This window comes from Chenopodium quinoa, unplaced genomic scaffold (genome assembly GCF_001683475.1).
Source record: "Chenopodium quinoa cultivar QQ74 unplaced genomic scaffold, ASM168347v1, whole genome shotgun sequence".
Lineage (NCBI taxonomy): Eukaryota > Viridiplantae > Streptophyta > Magnoliopsida > Caryophyllales > Amaranthaceae > Chenopodium > Chenopodium quinoa.
This window is the reverse complement of record NW_018743199.1, coordinates 1,920,419-1,930,542: the sequence shown is the minus strand read 5'-3', so window position 1 is coordinate 1,930,542 and position 10,124 is coordinate 1,920,419. Positions and strand designations below refer to the sequence as shown.

The 10,124-nt window shown below is 34.0% G+C and overlaps 2 protein-coding genes across 4 annotated transcripts; one reads left to right on the top strand and one right to left on the bottom strand.

Moving 5' to 3' along the window:
* Positions 1-227: 227 nt before the first annotated feature.
* On the bottom strand, positions 228-4,308 carry LOC110733419 (syntaxin-31-like). 3 transcript variants are annotated; one of them, XM_021913464.1, is made up of 6 exons: positions 3,821-4,297; positions 1,622-1,869; positions 1,374-1,519; positions 1,182-1,223; positions 830-1,021; positions 228-619 (listed from the first exon to the last, which is right to left on the bottom strand). In XM_021913464.1, the coding sequence occupies exons 1-6, from the start codon at positions 4,065-4,067 to the stop codon at positions 460-462; spliced, it is 1,035 nt and encodes a 344-aa protein (XP_021769156.1). In that variant the 5' UTR covers positions 4,068-4,297; the 3' UTR covers positions 228-459. The 3 variants fall into 3 exon arrangements, 2 of the variants coding, with proteins under 2 accessions (XP_021769156.1, XP_021769157.1); XM_021913465.1 differs by having other exon boundaries at positions 1,182-1,220; positions 3,821-4,281; XR_002513631.1 differs by having other exon boundaries at positions 479-619; positions 1,182-1,282; positions 3,821-4,308.
* A 2,242-nt stretch (positions 4,309-6,550) lies between these two features.
* LOC110733262 (probable indole-3-pyruvate monooxygenase YUCCA10) lies at positions 6,551-9,037 on the top strand. The gene is made up of 4 exons (XM_021913278.1): positions 6,551-7,162; positions 7,262-7,495; positions 7,756-7,878; positions 8,075-9,037. The coding sequence occupies exons 1-4, from the start codon at positions 6,551-6,553 to the stop codon at positions 8,255-8,257; spliced, it is 1,152 nt and encodes a 383-aa protein (XP_021768970.1). The 3' UTR covers positions 8,258-9,037.
* The last annotated feature ends 1,087 nt before the right edge of the window (positions 9,038-10,124 follow it).

Genomic DNA, 10,124 nt, shown 5'->3' with positions numbered 1-10,124 from the left:
ATACGAAGTAGATATCTAGACAGTCATCACATGTTTTCCAATGGCCAAAAATTAACTTTTTTTTAAAAAAAAAAAAAAAAACACAGCAGTGCTGTGTAATGGTCTATGAGGTCTTCTGATCCCTTTACAGGCTTCAAAGCACAAAAATAGAGGTTGTTTGATTGGTTTGTTGTTAAAAAAATTAAATATAATAATAAAGAAAGGACAATCAACTTACAAAAAAAAAGTGCATTAAAAGAGAATTTGCTTTTGATATGCTGTAAAACTTCAGAAATGCTGCTTACAAAAAAATGTTTCTCTCAAATCAAATACTCGTATTCAGGAACCTATTTCTATTTACATGACATGGTAAATTGGTAATGCATCCTTAATAGATACAAAAAGGTTGGTATTTCAGATGGGAACTAAATAAAGAATGTGACGAATCCCAGAAACTAGTAGTGCAAAGTTTTTTACAAACTAAACAATAAAGAAGATAAACACCACCAAGAAAAAAATCAAAACACCAAATAGTTTGAATAGCAAGGACCTGTTTGATGATATACGAGTTAAATGTTTCAGTAAAGCACTGTGAGCACCTTCCACATTGCTCAGGGACTCTTCCATGTTATCGTCAATCCTTGTTGCAACAAAGGTCTAATTAGAATTTATGAGCAAATTATGAATCAAACTAAATGCAAATGGTTGAGCTCTACAAATGACTATACACCCAATGACCCAAACAAATGTGATTTTAAGCAACCTGGAGGGTGATGATTATTTTTTTTAAAAAAATGCCAGCATATACATATGGATTATAGAAGGTGATAAATACAGTTACAAGACCAACCTAATTAGAAGCTCCCCCTGATGCGCAACCGTTGTAGCCAGATGCGTAAAGATCCCACTTAACTCTGAGATTGTAGATTCTACATTCTGGAGAGCTGTGGCACGATAATGATTCTCTTGCTGAGGAGCAGCTTGCTGAAGCATAGACATTTCCATGTTGTTGGATGGTATAGTCTCGGTACCCATTCTCCGCCTGCAGTAGCAAATTCCAAGTAATATAAGGCAATGGTTACCTCTCAAGAGTCTCAACTCTAAAGCAGTACACACGATTACCTTCAGCTTAAAACAAAGCATCTGCTACTAACTTTAAACAACTAAGCAAGCAAAAAACTAAATTTGGTTAAAGAAGATACCTAAGTTGACTCCCGGACTGAGCTCCACTTGATGATTGTCTGCTGGGCAAAGCACACAATGATTAGAAAATTGATGCCGATAGTCAGAACTTATATTATGCCTACACAGATGCAATGCAAGAGGTTGCTGTAAAGCTATGTAATTGCATTATAAACATAGCAGGTCTAAAGATTATGGACGAAATTACTGACAGGGTAGGTTGCACACTTGCAGAGACATTTGATGAATTCGACCATGGAGGTGGCTCATTTATGGCTTTAGCAGAACGCTGAAACGGATTATCTCTAGATGCATTAGCTGAAAATAACTGTTTCCTGGTTTCATGGGCCTTGATATTCTGTAAAGCAGAAGAAAATGACAAGTACGTTAAACAAATACTACGTAATAATAATAATAAAGCATAGCAGTGAATTCAAAACTTCCACCACGTAAGACATGCCTCTGTTCTAGTAGTCAATACTTCCTGGAACTGCTTTGTAGCTGCCATCAGTCTGTTTTTTATGTCATCACAAACAGCATTTGCATGAATGGCCTTATCATCTGAATAACTTTTAGTTGTTTCACTGTTTTGAAGATTTTGTAGATCTGCAACTGCTACATTGAGTGCCGTAATATCGTCTTTAATCAACGCAGTGAGCTCTTGTATCTCTTTCGTAGGATCGTTAAACATAGAAGACGTCTTTGCCACTAAAAAATTATGAAAATATATAAATTAATATCAGATATGTATAATCTGCTTTTACTTATTCAGTATTGACTTGTAAGCACCATAAATAAAGTCAAATGAGGAATGTGAAACAATTACCACTGCAGATTTAAGGCCATAAGCACAAGGCACAACTGCACAAGCCAATCAACACGGATGCCAACTCTTTGGAAATAACTGAATAAGGCTATGGTGAACAAGGGGATTGCGAGTCTTCAAAAAAAATAAGGGGGTTGCGAAAAGACTTAAAAGAGGGTTGCAAGGGTGCAAAAAGACTTGAACACCAGCTTTAGTTAAACTTTTCAGCGTCACAGATATATATGAGTTAAACATGAAAGCAGAGCAGACCACTATAACAATTAATTAGTACTACCTCCCTATACATAGATCATATAGTCCTTGCAAACCACGCATTGATGACTTCCGATTGAAACCAGTCAAAGCACTTAGGATTTAGCAACTACAAAAAGAGAAGAAAGTACAAGAAAGCAAAAGACTGTTAGGCTAAAAAAAGGCAGAGAATCAGTACACTTGTTTCTTCCCGAAACCTCCCCCCCCCCCCCCCCCCTCTCTCCCAGCCCCAAGTTTTCAAATATGCTGGACCTCCTATAAAACTATTACTAAATGGTAAACAAATGAATATTCTTACTCACCACTTTAGCACTTACTACATGCTCTCCTAATCTCCTATACAGAAAATCACACCTAACTACCTAAGATGAAACAAACACATCATGCGTACACAAAGTACACAGTGATCTATATGTACATAGAATTTCAAGTTGTCAAGAACACTGCAAATGGTGGTAAAGCTCAAACTATTGCTTTTCTAATCAAGCCTTCCCAGAAATCGCCTGAGTAAAACTGCTAGTGATATAGTTGTTTTATTTTACACCAGCACAAACTACATTGATTATTCATCTACAAAACAAGTCTACATTACATACTATAAACATCAATATAATAAATGTTTGTTTTAACATAGATGCCGTATGAGTGTCAGACATGAGTATCGATCGAGAATCTGACATGAAACACTCTTTACTTGAAGAAAAGGTGACACAGTTTCAAATGTCCAAATTTGATTTATGGTGTACGGGCATGGGATAAAGTGTATGCAAAACCACCCGATTGGAGTTTCAACTATCTAATATAGATACTTAATTTTAAAAAATACGAAGTACAAGTGTACAACTAGCAAGTAAAACAAAGAAATTTGTGTACACTATACAGTACCCCAAATCCCTAATAATAAACTACTCGCACTACCTTAGGGCATAAATCGTAAATTCAAATTACTGCACTATTAGTCCATCAGACATTAACTGTCTTTTTCAACCCCGGAAAATCCTAGACAATTCTACTGATCCAAATTTAACATTGTATAAGTAGTAAAAGATTTTAATGGTCAGCAGGTCAGGGGTATGATTCATAAAGTGTGCAAAGCTAATTGTCCTAACTAGTTTGGAACAGGGAGAATAGTTCATTGTAACAATTTCACTTTTTCACAATTCATTCACAAACATTAATCTCAATCATTTAATGCTGTAATAAGGGTGATGCAACACTAAATTTTCCCGTAATCTCAAAACATTATGTGTTTATTCAGATAAGGACATTAATACAGTAGTAAACTATACTTAATCAACTACAGGTTCATATGTTAATCAACCCATTTCATCCCTTTTCAATCCTAAGTACATAAATCCCTAATTTTACCTAAAAAAATTAAAATGTGAAATATGAGATTCCAAATCAAAAATGACAAATCAATAAAATCAAATTTTCAAAACCCTCAATTTCTTGGCAGCATGAAATCAAACTCAGCAATAATTCAACAATACAAACAGCAAATAATCACATAATTCAATATCAATCGAATCATAAGTACTTAATCAATCGAGTAATTAGGGTGTTTATGATGATAATTACTTTGGGAAAGGCGGGCGATTTTCCTAGAAGCTTCGTGAATACCCAACCCGATTCGAGAAGCCTTCGTATTGAATTCGGATCTAGTAGACGACGAGGGCGTTTGCTCCGCCGATTGGTTCGCCGTAGTTGGATGAATTCCGGCGGAATTGACGGCGGCGGAAATGCCCTCGATCTTCATCAATGTTTCTGATAATGATCGGAATTCCGCCGTCCGATCTCGATAAGAGGTGATTCTGATGGAAGCCATTGATGAGTTTGGTGGGTAGAGGAAGGAGGAGAAGAGCTGATATTCGGACAAGAGTTTAACAGTTGGAAATGGAAGTTGGGATTTCCCTTTCGATTCCTTTGCCTTTTCCCTTCATCTCCCACCTCCCTCTATTAGGGATTTTGGGTGGCAAAAGAATAATTTTATAACCAACTAATGATTGAGAATTTGAGATCTAATAGACTAGTCGATCATGGGCCGTGTGGCCCATGTCGATTAGCTATCAATCAGAGTTGGGAATAGGTAGAGTGGTATTTGAGCCGAATATAAAAATGGTCTGACTTGTAGCAAGTTTGATATAAGGTTCATGAATAATTGAATATCATTATTTAATTTTGGCAAAAAATTTGACATAAGCATGATATTACAGTCTTAGCTAGGGGTGTACAAAAATTGGCCCGGACCTGAAATCGGACCTGAACCGACCTGAACCGGACCGGACCTGACCCGGACCTGTTGATTCAGGTCCGGTCCCGGTTCTTAAAAATCCAGGTTCCCGGTCCCGGTCCGGACCCGGTCCAAACCCGGGGTTTTCAGGTCCGGACCTGAAACCCGGGAAAATCGTAAAAAAAATAAAAAAAAAATAAAAAAATAAAAAGAAAACCAAACTCTGAAAAATTGAAACTGAGTTTTCGTGGACTTATTTGTATTTTCGGTGGACTCATTTGTATTTTTGGTGTTTGAGAATCGGGACTTTATAGACTTTATGTAGTTTTGTAATTGATAATTTTGGTTTGTATGTAATTATTAAATTATGCAACAGGTCTAAAAATCACAAAACAGGTCCATATGCAGGTCCAACAGGTTTTGTATTAAAAAAAAAACGAAAAAGACACAAAACAGGTCCATTCAGGTCCAAACCCGGACCGGACCTGATTTTTCAGGTCTGGCCCAGAACCGGACCTGTTAATTCAGGTCCGGTCCCCGGTCCTCATAATTACCCAATTCAGGTCCCCGGTCCAAACAGGTCCGGTCCAGGTCCGGTCCGGTTTTGGACCGGTGTACACCCCTAGTCTTAGCAACACATCAACATGCTCGCTGCCCAAAAGAGTTCGTGAACTTAGCTCAACATGTGGTCCAAGTCATGCTTAAGTCTCGAATCGTGAAAGATTAGCACATATTTTCTTGGCTTTCTTATAAGTTCAAATGCTCAATGTGGATAAGTTCATCCACAAGACCTAATGTTAGGCAAGTTTGGATAAGCCCTAATGATTTATTTGGCTATGGATTAATAGGATAATCAAATACACATACATGACCTTTAATAGCCAATATAATCACAATTACATAAGATATATAATTTTAGCCAATCCATTAATGTTTTGGCTATAGAAAGTCTAATGCACATACATGATCTTTGATGGATAATTAGGTATTATACTCACAAATAAGTCTATGTACATAAGAAGCTTAATTTCAACTAATCCATGGATAATTTGGCTATAGACTATCCAATACACAAACATGACTTTTGGTAAATAATTGGACATCTTATAATTGTGGATAATTCCTCTTTTTACAATTATATGGGTGATTTGAAATTTATCTGAGGAAACATATATGATTGCTAAGAGAATTCAATGTCTTTTTACCTATGTACCTTTTATTTTTTTTATTTTTTTTATTTTTACTCTACTTTATTTAATTAATGTAAAAAATAGTACTTATATTAATTAAATACTACTTTCATACTTTTTATTTCATTTCAAACTTGTGTCCTAGCATTATAATACAGCTAATGGAATTAGAAAACTGTTAATGCTAAATTTGTATAAGTTATTTAGACTTTATAAAATTATCAAGGAAAAATGGAATCAATGCATATAAAATTTTACTATATTATTGTGTTAGTATTGAATTTATAAAATATTTTTGGTTTACATAGTTTTTTACACCTCCTAGTACATTATTATATGCTGTAAATCCTAGGGTGTCGATTTGTCAAATATTAGTAAGAACATACACATGCCAATGCGCTCCCTCTAAAAAAATACCCAAGTCATCACAAAAATAATTGTTTTACCAAGTTTACAACTACTAATTGTCATATTTACATAAGATATAAGAATATTTTTTTGTTGTTTATTACTTTTTAGCATGTCCTAGTAAGTTAATTATATTCTATAAATCATAGAATGTCAAAATTATCCAAAAATCCAGTATTATTAACACCACATGCTAATGCGCTTTCTCCAAAAATTACAAAATTAATCATATACTAGTAAATGAAAATCTACCTATATTAATTGTAATATTCCAAAAGAAGGTTGTCCGTACATTTTGGAAAATCTTACCACCAAACCTCTATATATACATTAAACACTTTGGAGGGGCGATCCTAAACACACTATATATTTAGCCCCAAATTATCCTTAGAATGACACTCACCCCAAAGTCAAATTTCTCCCTTTGAATACATAACTTCTTTTGTTAAACAAAACAATTATTTATCAAAAAAAAAACATATGGAAGAAACATTTGTCTTGATAGTGGGAGCGGGTCCCGCAGGACTTGGCATTGCTGCATGCTTAACCAAAAAATTTATTCCCTATATTGTTCTTGAAAAGGAAGATTGTTGTGCTTCTCTGTGGAAGAAACGTGCATATGATCGATGTCATCTTCATCTAGCAAAAGAATTTTGCTCATTACCTCATAAGCCGCATGCACCACAAGCCAAGAAGTATATGAGTAAGAATGATTTCATAGAGTACATTGATGATTATGTTTTAGACTTTGATATTAGGCCGCGATACTTTCACTCAGTTGAATCTGCATCATTTGATGAAGCCAAGGAAAAATGGCTAGTTGAAGCAAAGGACATTTTTGCGAACGCATCTAAATTTTTTGTCGCGAGTTTTTTGGTAGTCGCGACAGGTGAAAATGGCAAGGGTTACATCCCCAATATCCCCGGTTCAAACGATTTCAAGGGAGATATAATACACTCTAGTGAATATAAGTCTGGGCGTGAGTTTCAAGACAAAAATGTTTTGGTCGTTGGTTGTGGTAATTCTGGGATGGAAATTAGTTATGATTTATGTAATTCGGGAGCCAACACTTCAATTATTATCAGAAATCCGGTTAGTTTTTATTATCACAATTTTTTTTATCTTGTGTATATAACAAACACAACTATATTGTACTTATGTGTTGGTTTTGTTGATAATTGGTTCATATAGGTTCATGTGGTTGCAAGAGAAATGATATTTGCAGGGATGCACTTGCTAAAGTACTTTAGTTTACCAATTGTGGACGCTCTAGTCACTCTTGCTAGCACATTAAAATACGGGAATTTGTCAAAGTATGGAATTTATCGACCAAATGAAGGCCCTTTTTTACTTAAGGCAACCAAGGGAAGAAGCCCTGTAATTGATGTGGGAACAATAGCCAAAATTCAATCTGGAGAAATTAAGGTAAATTATTTATTTGTAATAATAATTGGCCATTAAATATTTTAATCAATAATACTATTAATTAAGCATAGTATTTAATTATATTTCATCCCTTGAATAGTTTGTTGTTTCACTACTGTATGGGAACAATCTTAATAACATTATTAAGTTAAATTACTAAGTACCATGAATCCTTCCATTAAAAATTTGTTATTCTATATATGTTCTGATATTTTATATGCACATTTCTCACCTCAATTTTTTATTTGTAAAACATGTAGGTTTTAACAGGAATTGAGAGAATTAACAAGAGCAAAGTCATATTCGAAGACAAAGTTGAACTAAGCTTTGATGCAATAATATTTGCAACTGGATTCAAAAGCATGGCTTGTGAATGGCTAAAGGTTTGTACATTACCTCGAAGTTTATGTAATAAATTAAGTAATAATCCAATCTTAGTATTACACACACATGCACGCGCATAGAGATTAATTATATTATTTATGCACTATTTCTCAATTGGGTTTACCTTAATAAAACCGTAAGTATTATATATTATTATAGCATAGACACTTAATGAAATTGTTTTTGTTTTTTTAGGATTATGATTTTATACTAAAAAACGATGGCTTTCCAAAGAATCATTTCCCAAATCACTGGAAAGGAGAGAATAAATTATATTGTGCTGGATTATCAAGAATGGGACTACAAGGTGTTTCAAAGGATGCCATAGTCATTGCCAACGATATTGAGATGGTTTTAAGAACTATGCTTCGAAACTGAAGAAATTAAAGTTATTACATAAAAACTTAGTGGCTAGTGCTGAATTTTCTATTTTTTTTTATTGCTACTTTGTTCTACCTAGTTTACTTTTTGTATAGTCTCGTTAATGCTTTTATGTACATAAGTGAAAATCTAAAATAAATATACATCTTGCTGTCAAATTCTTCAAAAATTCTCAAATAATGCATCTTTTATATCAAATATTCATTGTCTAACTTGTGCTTTTAGCATTGTATTTAATTTATTCTTAAAAGGATGAAGGAGCTTAATTTACACTAACGTATGAGCCACTTTCTTAGTAATATTTTAAAGGCACATGGATATGTAGGGTTATGTTTAGTTCAAAGTTGATCATATGTGGACACGACCTGACCATTTTGGGTAAGTTTGGGCACAAACTTTTAGGCCCGAAGTTTGGCCCGACCCGACCAGGGAGTTGGGCAAAAATTTTAGGCCATAGCCCGACCTGTCAATGATCATCTCTAGATTAGTTTAACTTATTCAAGTTCATGTTTGATTATTAAATAATTAATTATTTGATCAAAATATATTAGACTACATCAGGATAAGTTGTACTATCTTAATATTTGTGCTTATCCATTGTTAATAAAATTACAAAAAAAAAAAAAAATTATATTTAAAAAGTGCATATTAATGTGAATCTAATGGTTAAACATTAGATCATATCAGGGTAAGTAAAATGAAGCATGGATACAATATAGTCTATTTTATATAATAATAAATATGCCATTGTGCCAACATTTCACCACAAACCTCCAATCCCACATTGCTCAATTTATCTTATAAATAGTTTATTAAAATTTTTAGAATCTCCTTTTAGCTTTCATTTAACTACCGAAAACATTAACTAACTTCAAAAATTGATAACACACAACGACAATATTGGTATGGATAAATTCGGTCATTGAACGAATACCCTAAAGCCAAACAATATTTCTACCTAAGCCAACCTAGCCAAGACAAGTTCATGGTAAGTAAAGGATCGTATCCACAGAGAATGGTTATGAGTACACCCAGGAATATGAAACGGTTGTAAGCTAGTTCGGTCACAAGATTAGGATTTTGATTAATTAACTACTATGGATATAAACACGAGGGGGGGGAATGAGAATCGACACCAACAAAACCAATAGATCACTACAATATGCAAACACGAACTCAAATTAGGTGATAGACAGGACACTCAACATTGTCTTCTTTCGAAGTCACAACAATAAGCATTCCTAAACCAAACTCAACTAACATGATAGGCCAACCAATTTTCAACGATGGGAAGTAGATCACTAACTCGGGTTCGTCTTTCGATCAGTTCAAGTTAGCAATAAGGCACAAGTAATTTGGGATTTCCCACCTAATTATTGCAACTAAGATAGAAATTCGGTATAATCATACAAGAAAATGCTCACAAGTAAACCTCATCTTTCAATGCAAACATATAATTGAAGGCATGATCAATAAGTGGATATCCAATTGCACATGCAATTAATCAATCCGTTAACAATCAATTATCAACCAAAAATAAACATGTAAGCACAAATATTAATTAATGCATGGCTTGGTTGGATCTTCACCCAAACCCTAGCTAAAAGACTACTCACCTGGTGAAGACTAACATAACTACAAGTTCTTCTAGATCTAGCATTAATCTAAAAGGTTGAGAGAAGGGATAAGATGAAAGTAGATTAAACTTGCAACAATAAATAAACAAGATCAAGAGCAGTAAATAACCATTCAAATCAAGTAATAAATCACATAAAAGGGATATAGTAAAAGATAGAGATTACTAAATGAAACTTCAAACTTGAGAGGAATTGTTGAAATTAAGAAAACAAACTTCAATTGATTC